The 24,653-nt window shown below is 32.6% G+C and overlaps 1 protein-coding gene across 2 annotated transcripts in view; it reads right to left on the bottom strand.

Moving 5' to 3' along the window:
• Positions 1-24,653, bottom strand: part of LOC123561518 (neuronal acetylcholine receptor subunit alpha-5-like) — a 44,133-nt gene that overhangs the window by 5,718 nt on the left and 13,762 nt on the right. For both annotated transcript variants that reach the window (XM_053553119.1, XM_053553118.1), the window contains exons 3-5: positions 24,229-24,332; positions 23,642-23,808; positions 307-351 (exon numbers count right to left, since the gene is read on the bottom strand). In XM_053553119.1, the coding sequence (XP_053409094.1) occupies positions 307-351; positions 23,642-23,808; positions 24,229-24,331 (315 nt within the window). In that variant the 5' untranslated portion in view covers position 24,332. The remainder of the gene's footprint in view (positions 1-306; positions 352-23,641; positions 23,809-24,228; positions 24,333-24,653) is intronic.

Below are 24,653 nucleotides of genomic sequence, written 5' to 3'. Positions count from 1 at the left end.
CATTCATTTGATCTACATAAATGAATATTCAGCTGATTCAGTGAAAACATTTAGGGTTTTCTTGCCTATTTGCGAATAGAGATTAATCGCTGTGGATGTCTTACTCAGCATATTAATGTTTTTCGAGCCAATGGTTTTCGGTAAAAGCAGGAATTACTGAATCATTGAACCAACTTCCAGCTTAAAATGTAATGACGACCTATGTAGTTTTGCCTGCTTCCCCGGCTGCATTGTTATTTTTTTCAAATACTTCAAACGTTTTATAAGTATTTTTTTATCTGAATTAGTCTATATGCAAATATCTACCTGGTCGATAAACACATTGGTCGTTAGGACTTGATGTCTTTCATCCTGAAAAATAAATCGTTTTAAATATATAAATAATAATCATAAATGGAGTTAGTGGTAAACACTCGCAAAAATATGTGTTATTCGGTGCCCGCATCAGTATCTGTGTTTAATGATAAAAATGCAAAACAGCGCTTAAAGACATAACCCTGAAAAATGAACCTAGCGTATTTAAGGTTTGAAAAACGTTGAGGCAATAGGTATAGATTGTTTTAAAGGTATTATCGTCTATATACTGTAGCCATCTGGGACTCGGACACAAATTGTCTGCAGATATAAATACATAATTAAACAATGTCTGTATATACATATACAATGTACATATATAGTACAATGTAGTTACTGCAATACATTAATACATTTGAAAGTGTGCTATTCTGATACTGATGCACCGTCAGAATAAATAATAATAAATAATATGTGTGTGCGTGTGTTGGTACAGTTTCTGTAAGATATCACAATAGAGAACACTATAACTTCCAGGAAAGAAATAATTGATTCTGATTGTTGCGGTGCATTAAACACCTCTGAGACTTGTCTGTAAATTCTCAGTTGTGTAATTTTCTTAAAACATCATTCTTGTTTCCTATCTCGAAAGCTAGGAAACTGACAGATAACATAACACAGATTTTCTTTTCCACTTATTATTTTGCATGATCTCGTCATTAACGATCCTTTCCCATACAAATGTAAAAAGGAAACAAGTCGAAAGATTTCCTGCGGCCAGAAGTTATACCAGGCTAAAAGTAACTTATGAGTGAATATCGTACTTGTTTTTTTTATCATACCATTACGCTTTACATAGGAAAAATAACTGCATTCTACATGTTGTACAAGTAGACGTATGAAATATATATTTCTTAATTCTGAAAGTTATTGTTTTGAGCAAAAGTAACTGTATTTTCCTTTCATGTATGACATAACTTTTAGCTCAACTGGCCACATTCCTTGACTATTGAAATACTTTACTAGAGCTATCACAAATGTGATTCATGCCTTCACCTGGACTTAATTGACATATAGAGCAAAAAACAAAACAAAAAAACTCAAGACCATAATCCATGAAATTAAACAAAGAGGAATCTAAAAAATCCCTTATGCACAATTAGGTATCAATATTGATCACTGCTGAAAGTTTGAATAAATTATATGAAATAATGAATGAAGAATTCAGGTCACAAGACTTTCTCTATATATATCATACAGAGTGCCAGCTTTATTGCAATAACGGCGTTCCATAAATGCGATAAGCTAATCGCATATCGGTAAAATATCACGTGAAATCACCCAGTCTCCATGTGCTTTACTACTTGTTGCATTCCAATATACCTGCGGCCTCCAGGCCGCAGGTAATGAAGATTAAAAGTTGGAAGTAAGAGTACAAGGGTAAGTGATAAGTAGGAACAGAGTGAAGAGATGCAACAGTACGGCCAAGCCATATGTAAGCCATGGTTTCCAATATTGCTAATTAGAACAAAAATCTCACAGATCTGTCACAAATCACTGAAAGTTTGACATCCCATAGTCAGCATTCATGTATGGGAGTTGTCAATTTACTCGCCACGTACAAGAAATATCTGGAATACAATTCAGAAAAACTAAGCGCGTTTAAACTACTGTTGAAGAAGAAGGCAAAGAATCTATCAAGCAAATTCATGATAATATTGCATTTTTCATTTGATTAAAATGTATTACGTTAATGACTTTTTCAAGCACTTTAACAAGAATCTTTACAGTTTGGTTTTTAAACAAGATTTTATTCAATAAATAGCATATGATAACAATATATGTTACAAAAGCAAGGGATCGAGTAGTAAGCTAAGAAACTTTACAGCTTTTTCTTGCGGTTGATCTGGTCGTGTTTACAATTTTCTCTTACAACTCTTACGTTTTCGTTTTTGATGTTTAATGTTTTCCGTAGAAGTTTTCTGATGTTCAATTTGCTATAGAATTTTTTATGTTTAATGCTTTCTATAGAGTCAGAATTTAGAGAAAAGGGAAACTACGGCAAAAAATATTCTAATGTTTGCATATTTTTGTCTTTTGTGGATCGCCGGATTGACTTTCAAAGTTCTAAGCAGTCAATACCCAATATTGACTTCTCGTTAAAATTAATGTATAAAGTAATTGTACAAGCTACAAACTAAGTGAGAAATAAATTATATTAGAAGAAATATATCAAGGAGTCTTAACAATGATTACGATATAGGGGATGAATGGTACTGCTTCATCAATATTTGAGCCGCGCCAGGTGAAAACCAACATAGTGCATTTGCGACCAGCATGGATCCAGACCAGCCTGCGCATCCGCGCAGTCCGGTCAGGATCCATGCTGTTCGCTAACGGTTTCTCTAATTGCAATAGGCTTTGAAAGCAAACCGCATGGAACCTGACCAGACTGCGCGGATGCGCAGGCTAGTCTGGATCCATGCTGGTCGCAATGCACTATATTGGTTTTCTCATGAATATGTATAACAAATTACCATTTCATACGTTTTCTTTATATGGTAATAAGTTTTCCTTTACTGTTGCATTTATATGCCCCTCACTCTACTTACAGAATGAAGTTATGTAGATTCGGTTCCAAATTAATAAACCTCCGAATTATTGCTAAATAAATTGCATACCTTTGTCAATTTCACGTTGTTTACTGACAAATTTTGTTGTTTTACATAATTATTATGTTACGAATGTCTGAGCCCATTACATGTATTAATATGAGATTTAAATTCAGACAGTTGTTATTAGTTGAGTAGACACAAATGACTAAATTTCAGACATTTGTCATTAGCTGACTATGCACTAATCCAGTAATTACATTTTTAACAGTTCAAAGAGGTGAATTTGATTTATATTGTATTGTTACAAAGAGGATTTGCAGATATTAATCTTTTTGACTTCCACGTGCGTCTCTGCCTTAGATGTACACACTATTGCGATAAATATCGAGATAGCCAGCTTTTTCACCTAAATATACTCGCAGTTAGTATAGTGCGTTTTATTTGACCTGGCGAGTTAATCTCTGGCTTATGCAAATAATGGTAATATAAAAAAACCGAGAAAAATAGGCAGAGCTACAGTGGTTACAGTGTAAGGTAAAAGGCCAGTGATTAAGAAATCAGGTTGCCGAATATACTATTTATCCTGCACAATAATGCAGTGGACCGTCCCGAAACCTCGCTCCGCCAGGTCGATTAAAATGTACTATAACGATGACCAAAGTTTTAGGCATAGGAAATAGAGATCAATATAATTGCACCTTTACTAATCCTACCAGGTGTTCTGTATTACAAAAGTGGATCTATTGTGACATTTTGATACAAGCAAAACTGTATTATCTGCACTATTATTTACCTACTGGTACTTCATTTTATTATTGGCTTGTTAAAAGTTAATTTTTTACCATATGTAAGTTGACAGAATCATAGGAACCATGTCTTGAGGGGTAAATCAAACACAAATGAATAAATCCTTAATGATTTTGTTGTGCAAAAAAATATTTTATTGTGTCTGAAACAGTTTTCATTTTCCACTCAATTGTGTAATTGCAAGGGAAGTAAACTAATAGATCTCTACTTATAAGTACTAGCCCAAGGCAAGAGTTGTCATTCTTTGTGGATCACAACTTTAAATTAAAAATTAAAACTTCTGTTATTGATATTAACAAAACTATCACAAACTTCACATTTGTGAAATCATTTTTGGTTATTTCAAGGACTTGGAAATTAATTTCTATACTTTATTTAATGTAATACTATCATTGAAAATTTTAGGGTCTATCTCTAAAAGTTTATTAAAACAAATGCCAACAAAACATAAAAGATAGTTCTCGGATATAGAAAACTTTGCAATTTTACTACGATTTTATGTGAAAATGACGATAAACATACAATACATATAGGCATTGTAAAAGGTACACGAGAACTTGCTCACAGTAGTCTATTATAATTACATGTATTTCAATACATAATGATCTTTCTATAACTCGATCGACTAATGTTTGTAAACCAACTTGTTTCAATATACAGTTTACTAGCCCGATAAATGATGATTGAACAATATAACGATGAAAACACGACAAAATATGATGAAAAGATGACAAAGAAAAAAAAACGATGATAAAACTACAAAAAAAAAAACGATGGTAAAACGACGAAAACGATAAAAAAAAAAAACGGTGATAAAACGACAAAAACGATGATAAAACGACAAAAAGTCGATGATGTTAGTATCTCAAACGCAATTACGCTACGTTAGCCGTTGCGTTTGAGATACTTACACGTGACAAATGCTCATATCAACAAATATTGTCAAATGACTACGTTAGCATTAGACTGAATTGACAAAATTGAAGTCGTAACCAAGTTATAGGTCACTACAAAGTCAACCCTGGTGCATAGAAGTTTAGATTAAATGCATTAGTAAATTGAGAAAATCCAATTTGTGAGATAATTGATAACGTCACAAATAGCCCACGGCTTTCACTTTTGTTGATAACGGCTAGAAGATTAATAATTAGATTTAACGATAAATTTAATGCTGTGTAGGCGGTAAATTGGTTTGGAGCTTTCTTAAATTGCTCTTTGAGCTGTCTGCATAAGCAGTAAGTGTGTTGTAGATCTATTGTTTTACTAAGATTTGTTTATGCAAATTTTGTTAATTAAGCGGTGCTTTGGTCCTATTTTGAATATTTTGACTGTATAGTGTTATATTTCTTGTATAACTCATATTCATCCGCAATATGCTGCTGACCGAGTTTGTTTGGGAGGTATAATCTGATTGGCTTCAACGGGGTTCTTTTATACAGTTACATCGGATGTACTCTACTCTTTACTGTAAGATCCTTACAGAGTTAAAGACATAGAAGGACTAGAATTATGCCTTTCTGTTTTCAAAACTGGAAACTTCACTCGTCTAACCTTAAATGTGAGTAACGTGATCACAAAAGAATCTGTGAATGTGCATGAAATTTGTCAACGTAACAAATAATAATGAATATTATATATAAGGCTACGTGCAGATTGTCAGAGTTTTCGATATTACAACTTCAGTATAATACGCTATGTGAATTTTGCGATTTCATTAATCCAAAAAGAAAATGTCGAGGGGTGACAACGAAAAAGCTGTAACTGATGCTATATACAGCTGTAAATTCGTATATACTTGAACCGTTTTCGTCCTCAGCCCTTGAAATCAACATAAAGCAGTTTATAAATGAATGTAACACGAATTAAGCCGTACCATATGAAACATGCTAGGAAATATAAAAGTCTATTATGATAAAGCCTGGAAGATGGACATAGCCTTAATAATAGCTGCAAATGAAAGTATCGGAAATTTTGCAAAATCTGAGTCGATACAGTTTATCTTATTCTACTTTTGACTATTGTATTTATCTTCAAAAACTATGTCTGTATTTCCTGTTTAAGCATTCGTCATTTAAATATTTTGACTGAGATAGCAGCTAAATTTTTTGAAACTGTGAAAAATTGGGTTGTTGCATATATCCACTAATACTATCAATTATGTAAGTTATTTTCATGTCGTACGGTACAGGAAACTGTTCTCGACATTTATTTCTCCCTAAGCGCCTGCAGTCTAAGAGGTGGATTTAAACTTACACCAGATTGTAGATTTGATATTTGATGAAGCGGTAGATCAGATTTTGTTTCATTAAACGAAGCATCTTAAGATAAGTGATAATGTCACAACAAGCTTTTGGTTTTGATATCAGGCAAAGATTTGGCAAAAATGGTAGCATTAATACGTGAAATACATGGTAATCGTGTTGAAGGATTTAATACTATTTAACTGATATGTCAGCAAATAATTTCTGGCAATTTTCGCGCAAACGTGACCAGTAAAGATTCCGTTTATCGTACCGTATAACTTTTGATTTTACACATTTTTCTCATCTCTTCCCTTTAGTGAGTCTTAAAAACAGTAAACATATTTCAGCATAGACTATGTGTGTTCTTTTTGTATAAGATTTCACGTTGAAAAAACACCATCAGTTAAGAAAAAGAACTAATTGCCAAAGTTTCTAATTGATGCCCTGCGTAAAACATTTCTCAAACATGTCTGGGAATTTTCAACTACTTAACTTTTTTCAAGTACCATTAGTACTTTTTATCTTAAATGAAAGCTTGAATATTGATGAACTGATTGCGTAATATACGTTACCTTCCGCTAATGATTTCGTATGACCTCATCAACAATGACTGTAATGCTTATACAATTAAACTGTTTTGTTATTAAAAAGTAACAAGTGAATGAAATATTGCCATGCAATACAAAGTCCCCTACTGGAAGGCACCTAATTTTCTCTACTGCGGTGTAACATAATGAACTGATATCTGTCAATAAAACGATATTGTACTATACATACAATATGTTATAACAAAAAAACTTGGAATAAAATTTGCATATATAATAAGCTACAGTTGTTTTAATGTGGATTTTTTTCGGCCGACTATAAAAGTTATCATATCAGTTATTCATAGTAGCAACAAAGGGAAATTAACCCAAAAAATCTGCATAATATAAGATGTAAGTCCACAAGAAATACAAAATTGGTCAAATACACCTAAAATTGGATGTAACATTCATGTTGTGCCACAGAAAAGTGGTCTCGATTTTTCGCTACGGCCAGTAATAAAAATGTTACAATATAATCTATTTATAGTAACAACAAAGGAAAGTAGGCCCTAATTCTAAAAAAGCTGCCTCATGCTGGTTAACATTTGTGCCAAGTCACATCAAAATGCCTCCATGCATGGAGAAGAAATGCTCCGGAAAAAGTCATTCTTGATATTGACCTTTGATCTCCGAATGTAACCTTGACCTTAAAGCCAGGATTCTGGGTGTTGCGCATGACACGTCATCTCATCATGGGGTACATTTATACCAAGTAATATTGTAATACCTTGATGCATTGAAAGAGTTCTGGACCGGACAGAAAAACATACTGACATTTGACCTCCAATTGTGACCTTGATCTTTGAGCTACGGGTCCAGGTTTTGCGCATAACATGTCATCTCATCATGGGGAACATTATGTGCCAAATTAATACAAGTAATATTAAAATCCCTTCATGAATGGCAGAGTTATTGACCGGACAGGAAAAAAAGTCCTATTGGCGTTTTGACCCCCCAATTGTGACCTTGACCTTTGAGTAAGTGGTCCAGGATTGGCGCATGACACATCGTCTCATCATGGAAAACATTTGTGCTAAGTTAGTGATATTAAAATCCCTTGATGAATGACAGAGTTATGGACCGGACATGAAACAGACCCTGTTTATGCCATGTTAACATTTGACTGCCAAGTGTGACCTTGACCTTTGAGCTAGGGGTCTGAAAGTTGTGCATGACACATTGTCTGATTATGTGCCAAGTAATATTAAAATCACTTCATGGATGACAGAGATGTGGACCGGACAGGAAAAAAAGCCTTGTTGACCTTTGACCTCCAATTGTAACCTTGACTTTTAAGCTAGGGGTCTGGGTTTTGCACATGACACGTTGTCTCATCCTGGGGAACATTTATGCCAAGTTATATTGAAATCCCTTCATGGATGACAGTTATTATAATTATTATTATTATACCAGATTTATATAGCGCCCTTTTCATGATCAATTTCACGTTCAAAGGCGCTTTACATAGTTATGGACCGGACTCGAAATTGTGGACGGACGGACGGACAGAATGACGGACGGAAAAGTGCATTCCTTATATAACAGTCCCCGAAACTTGTTTTCAACCAGTAGGGGACTAATAATTTGAAATTTTATGTTTTATTTCAAAATAAGAGATAATGGTAATTGAAGACTGTATAATATGAAGGAAAAAACGGACCAAACCATATTTAAGCCACGATTACTGTTAATAAGATGTAAAAACATCACAAATCACTCACAAATCCATGAAAGTTAAACATTCGATTAATACATGATGTACATTTGAATTATTTGGTTATAATGTTTAATCTGAAGAGCAAAAAGATGGCCAGAATGGAACAGATAGCCCTTAGGGAAATGTGTTACTTTAGGATCTACCGCATTTCAATTTATAATTGTTCTATCTGTGTAAAATTAAGATTTATATCAATTATTAAATAAGTACTAGATAGTTGGTATTGCGCTCTCTGCTACAAGTGGACACCGTCGTTTATATGACGAGAAAGACGCTAAACTCGAACACACACACACACACACACACACACACACACACTAGAATCAGAAACAATAGAAATAGCCGTCAACACGACCAAATTATGTCTTTAACTGTTTTAATAGCTGGCAGTTTTTACTTCAGGATAATTGAGGACCATAAAGATATCCAATGGCTATCTCACACTGAAATACTTTATCTTTAGATATTTACTTCAAACGTATAAAAGTCCTCATTAAATGCATTTGAGCCGTGCCATGGGAAAACCAACATAGTGGGTGTGCGACCAGCATGGATCCAGACCAGCCTGCGCATCCGCGCAGTCTGGTCAGGCTCCATGCTGTTCGCTTTTAAAGCCTATTGGAATTGGAGAAACTGTTAGCGAACAGCATGGATCCTGACCAGACTGCGCGGATGCGCAGGCTGGTCTGGATCCATGCTGGTCGCACACCCACTATGTTGGTTTTCCCATGGCACGGCTCATTTATCTTTGCTAAACATATAAATCAAATTTGCGTATAGAACTACATTCATAATTAAATGTAATGCAACTTCAAATGATTGTTGAAAATCAAATCAGGTTTAAAAAATAGTGATAGTACACATTTATACTGTGTTTATACATACATCTAATACGGTGTGTACTATTTTAAACCGAATGTATTGTATTGTTTATACAGGTAAACATTTTAATTTTATGTTAACATAAACTATATGAAGTAATTGTTCATGTTTTGAAATATGAAATTTGGATCTAATATACATCTGTAACTTTAAGAAAGAACTACGGCGTCTCTTCAATGTTATACTTTTCGCTACAATCAACGAGGTATATCAACGTTGTGGATGGCTATTTTAGCATATCAGGAGAAATATACCAGGAAATAGCTAATTACGATAAAGAATCCGTATTGATTTCTGCTTTATCAATAGCCATAAATGATGCAAATAACCACTTTGTGGAAAAAAAAGCCATCATCAACAACTACATTTATTCAGCAATAAACATTATGTTATCCCATCTAACAAAGAACATAATTATATACATACAATGATAACACATTATATACAAGGAATAGTGTTTTTAGAGGGAAAACAAACTATTAGATAGAAACCATTTAAATGTTTTTTATTACATTAACAGTTTTTGCAACTATGGAATATTTGATAAGTTTTACTTAATATGCTTGACATTTTGGTTTCGTAAAAGCTGTCACGCCTCACATTAAATGAATTGCATTGGTAAACGGAGAAGATAATCAATAACGTCACAAATAGCTCAGGATTGTCACTTTTGTCGTCAAAACGTGGAGGCTGTGTACTTCTTCTTCGTTGTATCCAAAAACTGGCTACATCACAATTCATATATTCAAATTTTGATGATTATTTGGTGCTTTGAGTACACCTTGGCTATTTGAATTACCCCGTACATAGTGTATTTTTTTCTTCTGAACCAATTTTCATGTAACAAAAGGTATTTAAAATTAAATTCTCCAAAATATCTGGTACTGAAAAAAAATAATTACACAAATTTTCAATCTGCATAAATTATACCTGTAATTAAATTTATCTGGCAAATGAAACAATTCAAATCTTTTGAAATAACATAGTATTAGAAATATATGTTTAATGTAACGTAATATATAACGTGAACGGAAATTAAAATAGGAACGTTGGAAATGTTTACTTTTAATCCCCTTTATTTCAGAATATATGTCCAGGGGTTTCATAAGTACTATAAGACATAGAAAGAGGTTGAGGTTGGGGATGGGGATGCGTGTTAAGCCGAATCTGACAACGAATGATTGATGAATCGGGTTTTGAACCTGGAATAACTGCTACATGATCAGCATTGAATCGTTGTAAAGAGACAACATAGATTTAAGTGTCACAATAACTATGTCCCGGTATCATGTAGATAGTCAGTGATTTAGTAAATGAAGACTCATGTATATGATACCCTGTTGCGATTTCATTAAAGTGAAATTACATAATATCATGATGTGAGAAAGACTGTGTAGATAGAATTTGATTTAAGAATGTAGAAGTGATAATAATCGTGAATGAACGTCTGTTACATACATATTTACAAACATATTCAACACTCGTTTTACGATTAAAAAAGATACAAGAATGTCATATGAAAACAGTTTTTAACAGTGAACAATACATTAATCAACTAAACCCACTAAGTATGGCATCCAAGACATGCTAACATAAAGCAAGAAATAGCCTACAAAAAAGTACACCCGTGCTTGGACTGAGTGTTGCTATATATTTAGATGATACGAATATATCATTTATTCAAACCCACAAAGAATATATATAAAGTTAACATGTACAAGATTTCAGCATCATGTAAAGATGGGTTTTCAGGATAGATCCACATTTCATTACATCTATTTCATCTTATGAAGAGGCTATTTACTTTGCTTGGTTTCTTTCCATACTTCCAAGGGATCTTTTTATACATTTCCTAAAATAACTAAAACAACCTACTTTAGAAATTCCTTCTTTCATACAGCCAAAACACTACACTGTTTTATAGCCCAAAAGCTTTTCTTCAAAACTTTTTTTTATATTTGGTCCTATTATACACTGGATACAGCTTCCAGATCTTTGACTGTCTATTTGAAAGGATTAGTGTCTTTCTCAACACTATTATAACGGCGCATGGAATCGCTTAATTCTGTACCAGAACTATCGTGTACTCCGCGAGTAACTGACAACTTACCTACATAATCAGTATGTCAGTTGTTGATCCTTGGCGTCTCTTAATGAACGCCTTGATGAATTTTCAACTAACTTGGTCAGAAGTACTTTCATATGAACCTTTTCAATATTTTCAAATGTCAGCAACAATTTCTGGTTTCATTAGTCAAATTAAATGTTAAACTTTAAAGAATTTGTGAGAGATTTCTGTTATATTTATATCTTATGAGATGCATCAGAAATCATTGCTTATGAATGACTTGGCTCTATTGTTCCTTCGTTTTGCCATGCCTCCAGTTAAATTTCTAACTTCTTACTAATAAATCTATTTTACTTGTGTAAGCAACAGAATAACTGGTGATGAGAGTCGGTTAAATTATCTGGCAATTACGAAGATTTCAGGACAAAGATACTATCAGTAAATGTAGAAAATAAAGCAGTTAAAAGTTCTCTGACAAATTTAAGAGAAGTTTGACACAAGGCATCAATTGGAAACAATTATTTCTTTCTCGAAACTGGCAGTGTTTCCCATCGTGGAGTCTTATACAAATTGTACACACATAATTTAGGCTTAGAATATGTTCATAGTTTATCTCCTCAGGGAACAAATTGAGAGAATCAAACGTTATTCAGTATTACATTGTTCAACTGAATCGCTGCTGGTCAGTTACGCGCGATATCTGTTTAACAAATTTGCAAGGAAACCTACATTCACTTTGAAACTTCCCGTTTGAGAATGTACCTTGATACAGCCCATACAAAACAAAATTTGTTTAAATGAACAAATATTTAACAAGATTTGCTCAAATATCCATAACATTTGTTCAGATATAGGGTCTACACATAAATGAATCTTACAAGTTGAACACGCTTACTATAAGGCTTTCATTTTATTCCGAAATACTAGTATATGCCAAATGTTGAAACCATAACCTGGTCGTGACACCAATTGTCCTAAGAACTTTTGCTTTATGGAACAAAGTCTGATTTATAGTTTCATCCAAAATCCAATCTTTGACCAAAAAAAAAAAGAAATATAATGTTACTTTAAATCCCATTTATTAGAAGTAGAATATTTGGGAGAAAATAGTTTTTTTTATAAAATAAAAGACAGTTCCTGGAATTTATTCAATATTTCTGAATAATAAAATTCCACTAATACCGGCACAAAATTAAGTCTGTTATTATTTTGCTTGGTTTTGTGTATACTCCCAAAACATCTTTATACAGATATTATAACATTTATCCTCGAAGAATAATTTCATAAAGGAAACTACAATTAATGTTTATTTCTCCCAAAATGCCTATAGTCTAAAGAGAGGGAATTAAATTTGCATTAATTTCTCTTCAAAATTATTCATAGATTTGACGTATGATGAAAAGGTCAATCGGGTTTAGTCTGTAAGAAGCCAAGGAAATATCATTCCTGAGTTAAGTAGTAATGTCACGACAAGCGTAAGATTTTGTTATTTGGAAAAAGAGTTCGTAATAAAACGTTAAAAGATGGTAATCATGTTGTTACATTCATTTGGTGCATTCGGTATACGATAACCAATGGAATGGCTATACGTGCAAGTATTGTTAATTGTTAGGGATATGGGCATATCGAAAGTATTGTATTTGTTTCTGTATTGGATGAAGTAAATCATTTTCTGAAAGAAAAAGTTCCAAGGTGAATAAAATTTTCCTGATATTTTTGCGAAGCGTAACAGCTCTCACTCCACCAAAGAGATTCAATTGGTCAAACATAGCACAACATTTAGACTAGCTCATAGACTATGATATATATATTGACTTTCATGTTTAAAATTGTAAATGTAGCCATATTTTAAATTAATTGTATTGAACTGGCGCTATTTGTAGAAATGAATAAAATGTTATTGCTATTTGATCTTGTCCATCAAATCAATAGATACTGAAATGCATAATTTTGTTTTGGTTATGTGCGATTGTCTTCTTGTTTTTCAGAGTAGAATCAGTGTAAGGAGATGCTATAATTAAAGCACAGTGTAACACGCCGAAGTTTCTGTACTTGCACATGTTGCAATCTCATTAATGCAAAAGGTACTTAACAGGAAAAAGTTTATAAATGAACGGAACAAAATTTAAGCTGGAGCACATAAAATATATCAGGAAATATAAAAGTCAGTTATGATGGTTGAGAACGGATACAATTTGATGATACAATCTAACAGTATGCAAAGTGGCAATATATATAATTTTATGTATGACTATTCTTTTTGTCTTCAAAACTGCTTTTATATTTTGTTCTCACGAATTCGTTATTTTAGTATTTTGACTTCTTAGTCTAGTCGCGAAACTATGAAGACTGGAGTTACTGACTATACCCTCTAAATATCGGAAACATCCTACAATTGACCCTTTAACTTATTTTTATTTCATAAAGGATTATTTCTTTAAAGAAACTTTACTTATCATTTTGTCTCCAAAAGTGCCTACAGTCTAAGCACGGAGGTTTCAACAACTTACTTTTTAAAGTCTCTTAAAATTTCTTTAGAGACTGGACGTTTAACGAAATGATAATTCAGATATTTTTGCCATTAAACAAAAGTTCTTAAGACAATTGGTAATATGATCATAATGGTTTCAATATCTGGAACAGATTTCGCAACAAAATGAAAGCAATTATACATACAATATATGGTACCCGTGTTATAGAATTTATTTTGTGTAAACTATATACCTAACGTTTAGGTGTGAGCAAGTGTTCTTAATTATTTTTTTTATATAGTTATATAGAGTTCATTTTTTTATTCAGTATTAACTATGTGTGTACTGTTCGTATAAGATTCCACGATGGAAAACACTGTCAATTCCTAGGAAAAAATTACTGTTTCTTATTGATGCCTTATGCCAAACAAACTCTTCTTAAATGCTTTCAGAGTTGACTACTTAATGTTCTTAAGCTACCAGCAGTATTTTTGTCTTGAAATCTTCGTAATTGACGGATATTATAATTAGCTCGAACTTGCATGATCTCAGCGAAAACGATTTCACCATTTACACAAATTAAAATAGATTTGGTAACTAGAGTAAAGAAAAGAGGCAATTTTGAACTGGAGACAGAATTAGGCGAAGGATCAATAGGGCCAAGCCATACATAAGTGACGATCGCTCGCTGATAGATCTAACAAGATACAAATATACCAGAAATCCACCACTAATCCTTGAAAAATTGGCATTTAATTAATTAGGATAAGCTTCGACGAAGCATTTAAACAATATGGAAAAAGATACTTCTGATCAAGTTTGAGAAACAGACTCCAAAGTATTGAGAATGACATAATGACTATGTAGAAAAATTGTTAGTTATTCGTCGAGTACAAGATAGTTCTCATACTGAACGCCGTAATAATACTGCTCAAAATAGTTACACTAAACCTTTCAATTAAATATATATTGACTTCACGATTTGTTTGGAATATTGCTGAACGGTATGTAGAAAACAAATAAATCTGATTAATGAAAGTGGCATCGCAAGTGAAAGCCCATCTGTATGAAATACTTAAACTTTTACATGTACAGTTAAAATCAGTTTGTACATAGCCCTTCACAACTTTAGTAATATATTGTGCATAACCATCACCTACCATGATCTATTTTTTTTTTCAAGTAACTATGTTTAGATAAATTTTGTTCCTATTTTAACAATGCTAAATCATCTCTATCAGGTGCTGCTTTTCAGCGCAGTAAGAATGCATATTTCGACACTGTGTTTCAACACATAATTACAATTATCTTTTTTGTTCAATACTTATTAATCTTTGCTTTTCGCAAAAATTGATTGATAAAGTATATAAACGTTACAGACACTGTACATGGATGGGTATTTAGCTACAGCAGAATAGAAATAAGCCAGGAAATCTGTAGGCTTTAATTATGATGAAGAATATAAATTGATTTCTGTCTTATCAATAGCCGTAAATGATGCTAAAACCACTTTGTAAAAAGGTCAGCAGCATCAACAACCACAGTCCTACAAAATTAAGCACTATTGTATCTGATTTTGCCCATCACACAATATCATAAACATCTGATAATAAATGATATACAAGCCATACTAGCTAGAGGGAAAACAGATAGATTTTAGAGAGAAACAATAAAACATATCTTTGTTCTATTAACAATTTTCCAGTTCAGAATTATGGAATAACCAAATAATCTTTATTCGTTAGGATTGTTTCTGCCTTTGCGACCAGCGAAGATCATGAACATTGTTTGCCATTTAGTCAGTATTTTTTGGCAAACACCTCTTTTGACAGTTAATGATACTGTCCAAATTGAAAAATGGACCAGTTCATTATAGAAATTTAGCAGGGTAAGGGTTTTAAATTGTTTCAAGGTTTCATTCATTAGGAGTCTATAAGATTGACTAAACCAGTTATGTACAATTCTGTAAACTAATTAATAACGTCACAACCAGCTCAGGAATTTTACTGTTGTCGTCAAAGATTAGAAGATGAATATTTTGATTAGACTATATATTGGGGAACAAGTAGACAGTAGTTTGGTTGATCTATAAAATAGTGAATGTGTTACGAATGAAGCGGCACAATTTATGACAACAATTCATATAGGATAGCTGATGCTTAGGGCACATTATGCATATCTCAATTAATACTAAAGATGTACAATTCTTAATTTATTCTTAAACATAATTTTATGCAGCTAAAACATATTTTCAATGAAGCTCTAGACAGTATCTGATATTGCTGAAGAAATGTTACACAAACCATCGTTTCATTTATATAGTACAGCGCACATATTCCAAAAGTAATGCTCATACATGTATTTAACGAATGACCAACTGACAAAACCTTGTACAATTGCTTTCTTTTAAAGAAGCCCAAGCCCATCTGCATAATTTATTCCGGTCCAACATTGTTCACATAAATGATACCATTCTAAACTGTCGTTAAAGAACTAAAAGCTTAATGTAACAGCATTAGTGACGATAGCATTTGTGACGATCTTTTTATGAATTGTGATAGTAATATAAGTCAAACGGCTGTAGAGTTGCTTCTACATTACCAAATATGATGAAATATATCACATAAGATAGTCAGCTTTTTAGAAATGACGGCTTATGTAAACTACGCCTATTACACAGGCATGTTGCGATTACATTCATGCAAAAATACATAATATTATAACATAAAAGACAATGAATGGGACTTTATTGACGCCGCATCATTTGAAACACATTAGGTAAAATAAAAAGTAATTAAGATAAAGAATGCAGAAGGGATCAAGTTTGATCAACTGCTGGAAATGAATGTCTGTTATATAAATATGTTCAAACTCAAAGCGGGTTTAAACTACAAACAACAGATCATTCCAGTATATCTTCAAATTTTATAACATTAGTCAGATAATAATAATTTCATCTAAAAGGAATCTTTAATCAACGTTTAATTCTGCAAAAACACGAAACAGTCTTAGGAGGGGGTTAAAATTATATCAATTTCTCTTCAAAATTATTCATAGATTTGATGTACTGGAAGTTTATGTCAAAGCGGTTTTTAAACTGTTAACAGTAGATTTATCCGGTATACCTACTAAATTATGGCATCGGAAAAAATCTTAAAATAACGAAAAATAACTATAAAAAATGTCCCCATACATGTACTCAGTATTGTTATATGGTTTAATTCTTCTGGATCGTTAACTTCGTTCAATATTTCCGAATATTAAAATTGGCGCTAAATCAAAAACCAAGCCTGTTATTATTTTGCTTGGTTGGGTTCTATACTCACAAAGGAACTTCTTATAGATTTTACAACATTTGTCAGTGAAGAATATTTTCATAAAGGAAACTATAAACAATGTTTATTTCTCCCAAAGCGCCTATAGTCTGAAGGTAGAGGATTTAAACTAAAATCAATATCTCTGAAAATGTAGTCATAAATTTGATGAATAATGAAGCGGTCAACCAGATTTATTCTCTAGGAGGTCAAGGAAATATCATTTCCTGAGATAATTAGTAATGTCGCGACAACATAAGATTTCGACATTCGACACAGAGTTTGTGAGGCCGTAATCGTATTATTAGAACTATTTGCTATATATGGTGTCTGCAATATTCTTACAGCACTCGGCACATTTTATAGACTCCCACAAGGCATTATCACACTCCATATTGCTCTCTTCGGATATAGCTCCCCGGAGAGCTATATTTGGGGCACATTTTCGTATATAGATGCTGGCTATAGAGGTACTAGTATATACGGACGCAATCATTTGCAGATGCGAATATGACCCTCTATACATTGATTTAAACGCTACAACAATAATGTAAAAGTAATACAAAACATGCGTTTGTGGTAGAGTGTTATTTGGACATATGATTTTATCCCCTTCGGTAAGCATGGGAGGCATACAGATTTGCTCTGCTCATGCGTACGAATGAGCAATAGAGCAAGCGAACGTAGGTATGTACGTCCCGAAAATGGGCACCATCTGATTGGCAAGCACCAAACTTTATAAAAATGATAACAGGCGAGTGAAGTTAGGCACCTGGGTTTTGACTTTTGTATCTGGTCTGGCTGTTATGGCCCGTGATTTAATCCAAATACATACTTGAACACATACTGTGACACATCTTCTGAAATGTGAAAGACTCACCAAATTTGAAACAAAACAGAATAAATTTGGTATTAGTAACGATTTTATTCTTTGTATCGGACCAGTAACTGCAGAGTTATAGCTCTTGACGAAATAAAGTAATTGCCAGAAAGTCGCAAAACTGTGCAAAATTATTTTTTTGGCAAATAGTGGTTAAGTTAGAGGCCGACCCTTTGAACTTCGGCGGGGTCGGGGATTTTACTTGGAGCCAAGAATTGTTTTGCCTTCTGTGAAAGTTAGAAAATATTTTTTCAAGAGTAAACACATAGGTGTCTGTAACGGAACAAGGGTATATGGCAGATATTTCTGTATTTGAGAGCGGCTGTCCTATATACATGTACTTCTGTCATATATTCATAATAAATGATGATTCTACTGAAGCGTAAAATGAAATCAGACAGTAATACGTTATAGCTGCGGAAAAGAACCAGTGGCATGGCTATGTCTGAAAATATGTATTTATTTAACTTTCAATCGTAAGTTCCATGTTGTGGCCATAAACTCTTTCTGCTTAGCTGGAATATGTGTTGCAACAACCCATATTACCTTTTGATGTGTGAGTACAAAGTATTTTTATCATTTTAAAACAGCACGCATTCCGCAAAAGTCATTTCAAGAGAGGGGTGGGGGAGAGAGGGGGGCACATTTGAAGAGGAATTGCAATTCTTCCTGCCTAAATCATGCAGAGTATGCTATTTGTAATTGGTAGTTTGTTATACTTCAAACTGACCTTCTAAGGAATAGTAAGACTACCTCAACATCAATTTGAAGTGTTTGGCTCATGGATTCTCTCAATATGCTTTATAATGGAGCAGATACTAGTGGGGACAAACGGCGGTTCACTTTTCTTTAAACTGATAATGCTTGGTTGTCTTCTACGCTTGCAAAAGGTCGTCTCATTGAATTATGTAAATATCACAACATCAGTCTTAAACTTTAGCCTGCTGGCGTCAAGTGATTCTGCCTTTGTGACCCGTACAGGCCAAGATCAGCCTGCATGTCCGTGTTCGCTATTCAGTCAGTAAATTTTCAGTGAACACCCCTTTGAATAAGAAGGGATATTACCGAAATTGAATGATGGGTCAGTCCATTTCATAAAAATAGTAGGATAAAAGTTAAAAGCTTTAAAAGCTGTGTGACGTTTATAAATGTTTATCGTTTCTTACCTTATGGAATCATTAAGTCTGTTTATTAAAATGCTATGACAGAAACCAACTTGCGCCAGTGCTAGAGGGTGGCGTGCAGTATGTATGGGGAATAATCACTTCTCATCACCACTAATACACTCAGTCAAACCAAGTCTGCTTATACTGTCCTTGTGTGTTCTTTGTTTCAAAATGAACTTCTGATAGATTCATTTCACTTGGCGCTTTCTTGCTTAGCAACAGCTACAGTCACCAATGTCGTATTTTTTTTATTTGTATAAGCACTGTGAATTAACGCGTTTAATAATAGCCGACTAAAGAAGATTAAAGGGACTGGTTCTCCTTACATGATTATACTACACTTTGCTTTTATACCTTTGTCTAAGCATCAACTGCTTGAAAAAAAGTTGCAGGATATTCTTGCCATATACAACTGCCTTGTAAATTTAAAACTTAAAATAAATTACGAAATAGTACTATATAATGGAAATTGTAGCTACATATTGCGCAATTGATCATGAAAAGGGCGCTATATAAATCTGGTATTATAATAATAATAATAATGATAATAATAATATATGTAAGACATGTCATCATTGGTCATGTGAACATTTAAGTTAATCAAGAAGCAATAACTATATGCATGTGACATGTGATCAGATTATACGCAAATACTTTCTTACAAAGGCATGATATATGGTATTAACCACTAGACAAATTTCGTAAAAAAAATAAAGTTCTTACAAATTAAAGATTGCTGAATACCTTTTACAATTTAGCTTCCAACCTAGTGTTCATCTTACTTAGATTGCACTGTTTTAAGTGCAACATGTGTTTTTGCCAGCCAAATGTAAAAGTAATCAGCATTACATTTCTAATCCAAAAGATAACATACGCAGGCAGATTGGTGGAACAAAGCATGAATGAAACATTTGTTGGAATTAAGTGATCAAAACAGACCTGGGGTCAATTACTTGAAAATTTAATTAATTAAATTACAATTACATTGAGAAATGTCCCATTAAATTACAATTACCATTACATGAAATTTAGCAATGTAATTAATTAAATTACAATTACATTGGAAATTGTAATTAATTACATTCAATTACAAAACCAAATGTGGTGCTTCTTACACGAACACTGTAGCAAAATTCTTTACTTTGTACTACACAAACATGATAATCCACATGTAAACTGATTTCAGTTATTTCAAAATTGAATTTAAGCTCAAAGTAAAATCTGTGTTTGCGGGAGAACATTACTCTGTCTTTAATATTATTGCAAAAGGAGCTACAAGTCAGCCCTAATTAATAGTTAATACATCGTCTAGCAGAATTCGGTTAGAGAAGATGCATGTAAAGTCAGGTATTTCTCTGAGGTCTGAATTTCCCTGAAGTTTATAGGATCATGGTTCTGCAATATGTTTCAAATTTAACTAGTCTAGTTCAGTATTTAATCATTTACATTTTTAACATATATTTTAAGTTTTTATCTTTGACACTACGAGTTATCCAAAGGACCACATTGAAAATAAATTGTAAAACATTCATGTGTCATCCTAGAATAACTATGTCACTAAAACTGTAGAATACTCATAATGTCTACAATAATAATTATTTTTTTTATCTTGTTAGAACTGTGAAATGCTATGTTGTTTATATCATTTAATATAACAAATTTTATCACAGTTAATGATTAAACTAAATGCTAAGCATTTCAATTTTTGCTCCGATAAAAATCTAAATAATAATTATGCAAACAACAATTTCAAATCCTAATTTGATCATTTTCTCCAAAAACATAGTGACAAACACCATCAAAGATTACCAGTTGGTTCTAATGAAACAACTATCAGAACAAAGGAGCTATGTCCAAGGGGTTAACACCTACCATAATATTCTATTGTTATTTTTCACAGCTATGAAATGCATATTAGCATGTTAAAGTGAAGTGTCACTGGTAATAAACATAAAATAATAATCCAGATTGTTAAACAAACTATATCTACTATTTGTTCAACAAACTGGATTAGCATGTGCCATGTAATTGGAAAGTAATTGAAATGTAATTGTCAATCACACCCTAGAACTGTTCTGTAATTAATTAAATTACAATTACATGTAATTGATAAATGACCCAATTACAAATTACATTCAATTACTTGGAAACTGTAATTTAATTGCAATTAATTACAATTACATTTTTAATTACCCCATGTCACTTCCATTTATCATTATATCAAAAGCGAAGACGCATCAAAAACGCATTCTCACATACCAGAGGTCTACCATGCTTCCCTGGTTGACGTTTGTCTCGGGAATTTGACGAACCTCTGATGCATGAACATGCAAAAACGTAAATCATGTTTAGTTTGATAATTCTCTTACATACAAAGTTTAACTTACTTCCTATGTGGCCTTGACCAACATTCCGACTGCATGTGTCTTATTAGAACAAAGTTTTACCAATGTTAATACACTATTATTTAATGATTCTACATTATATCACTTCTACATGTACATACAAGTACTGTTTGATTCCCTCGAGAACGTAATTTTAAATTTTCGCGCTTTCGTCACTCAGAAAAAATGTATTGTACGCATCACAGTGGATTTTTAATATGAACAAATTTAGGACCTTTAATCGGTATTAACTTTATCTCCCGTCAATGAGAATAGTTCAATATTTCCTGCCATCAATGGTATTTGACCTACATGTATCTTTCATAAGATCTTCAAATACTATGTATACAAATTGTTTAGAATAGAGTGTTCCAGCTCACATATAGATTATCAACGTTTTAGAAATGACAAATGAAGTATATTACGCCGATTAAACGCAAAAAAATGTACTAATGAACATAAACGTCTGTGTAAATGGAAAGACCATGATTAAAGCCGTATTGAATGAAAATGTCCGGAAATATAAATGCCAATTATGACAGCGTGACTGGAGAAGGGACAAAGTGTGACCAATAGCTGTAAATGAAACAATCTAACAGTTTGGAAAAGTGCGATATACAAATGTATATAATTCTACTTATAACTGTTCTATATTTATTTTTGAAACTATTTCTATTTTTTATTAAAGCATCCATTAATAATTTCAAGTTATTAGTGGCAATACATTTGATTGATCAAAAGACATCACATTACAGGAGTTTATACTTCCAATTCCATAAATTACAGGGCTTTTACCACTGATAAATATATATATATATGTTGTTAAATCTACTGTTTCTTTAGAATTTGACTTCACTGCACAAATGTATTGAAACAAAACAACAAACTGCGTGATCAAAATAAATGTCAAAACATAACAGACAATAATGGAATCAGAAAAGAGTGATAACTTTCTTATTTCTTGACAAAACTATTCATGTGACCGCTATATTTACGTACACAGTGGGCATGTTCCTGTCCAGAAATTGGAAAAATATATGTTTTCTTTTTGTTTTTGCGAAGACAGTCAAAACATAAAAATGTTTTATCGCATTTGATAAGTTCTTCTTTGGACTGATTTCTGTATATTCTTGGTTTTACACCCGATATAAATTTGCAAAATAACGTGAAAAAAATCAAAATGTTCTTCACAAACAGAAATCAGACATGCTTTAGGGCTTGGTAACTAAAATGTTCTCTAAAACGATTTGAAACTACAAAAAAATGCTTTTTTAAATATATATACTCACAAAATATGTTATTACAGACATCCTAACATAAATCAAACAATTTAGAGTTTGCCCCAAACATTGCTTTCACAATGGAAACATTATTAAGCAATAGTTCTCCTATGCGCCTATAGTCTAAGATTAGGAATTTAAACTAACATCAGAATCTCTTCAAATTTATTTCTACATTTGATGTTTGATGAAATGGTAAATCAGATTTATTGCTTTGTGAAACCAAAGAAATGAACCTTCTTAAGATAATTGATAATGTCACAACACCCTATTTTTTTTCCACGAAATTTGGCACAGATTTAACATAAATGAAAGCATCAATACATGGAAGCCTGAATATATACTGTAGGCAGTTATCATTTTGTAATTTATATGGCCTATATACCTGATGCGATGTTATAGTTATGCATACAAATAGTGTTAGTTATTTGTGATTTCTAGTATATTGTAATGGTTTTATTATTGTTCTGTACCAGTGAATAAATGTATTTTCTAAAACATAAAGTTCAAAGTGGAAGCAGGATACCTAGTAATATGGCACAAGAATACCGCGTGCAATTGACTAACAGGGTTTCGGTTGGTCAATATCTCCTAACATTTGACTTCTTCATTTGTCTCCATATTTCCTTGGTACGAAGGCAAAGGTTTGAGACATGAAGACATGAGGTTTCAAAACCGGGAACTTTTATGAATGCTGTTTTATAGAATGACTTTGTTATTTGTAGAAATGAATGATACTGGAATGTAACTGATATTTGACCTGGTGATACTGCCATCTATAGTTTAGTTGCAAGTTAACGAGTTTCATTTGGCTTTAAAACCTAGCAGGACAGCAGAACAAATTTTGAAAAAAAATATTAGAGAGTTATTGTTACGATCAACGTATTTCTAACAAAATGCCAATAATTATATCAAGAAACAAACGATACCTACCAAGCCAATGATCTGGTTGAGATGCAGAGCAAATTTTACGAGAAGAATAGTAGAGGAATTTCGTACTGGCCGCACGGATTTTTCGTAACCATCCATCAAGTATTCGTAAAGTCGTTGTTCATCAGGAACAGTAGTCGGATAATCGTCTGATATGTATGTGATGTTTTCTATAAGAAATGAAACACTAAATGTTTGCATAAATTATTGAGCAACATAAGTCTTTTTCATACACATAAATAACGATGGCTTTCTAGTATATCAGCTTAAATTTCCGTCGCGCAGTTGTGGAAAATATTCGTCTGTAGTTTTAAAAATCAAAATTTAATTTAGAATTTAAACTATTAAACGGTGTAAAAAATACAAATGATATTACTGATCCACATTCTTTACAAAATCATTGTAAACCATTCGTACCCATTATCTTCCGTACTCGGGAAAATAAACGCATTTAAGAGGATTTACCACAATTGCTCACGTCAAATTACCTCAGTGGTGAGACAATAGTCATGTATCAGGCGATTTCTAGACTCTCAGCTTTATCGGTCCTTTGATAAACTATATGTTCCTTATAATTATTGTGTACTAACCATTCATTTGCGACTGTGATGGATGTATAATGTAGACGATGAAAACAAATTTCATCAAGGCGATATATGGTTCTTCGGTCATTGTTGTAATTTCTAACTTCATTCTGTAAAGAAAAGAATTGTAAAAGTTTCAGGTCTCAATATAGACCTATTTTACACATCATTTACCGTTCTGGCAATTTCATACTAACGTATGTGTCATCCCAGTTTGATCTTATCAGGTGTCTCAAGTCGGGCAGAACAGATGTTTTTCATATAGCATTATATGTCTTACTAAAAAAGACTGATGTTTTTTTAATAATCCTTAAGTTGTAAATTGTAAAACTAGCCTAACATTGTACTGACAGCGTTAAAAATATACTTATCATTATGAATACCGCATTTCATACGAAATTATAAAACTAATTTACTTATTATTAGAACTG

The sequence above is a fragment of the Mercenaria mercenaria genome, chromosome 10, assembly GCF_021730395.1.
Source record: "Mercenaria mercenaria strain notata chromosome 10, MADL_Memer_1, whole genome shotgun sequence".
NCBI classification, from domain to species: domain Eukaryota; kingdom Metazoa; phylum Mollusca; class Bivalvia; order Venerida; family Veneridae; genus Mercenaria; species Mercenaria mercenaria.
This window is presented reverse-complemented; position numbering and strand designations above follow the sequence as displayed.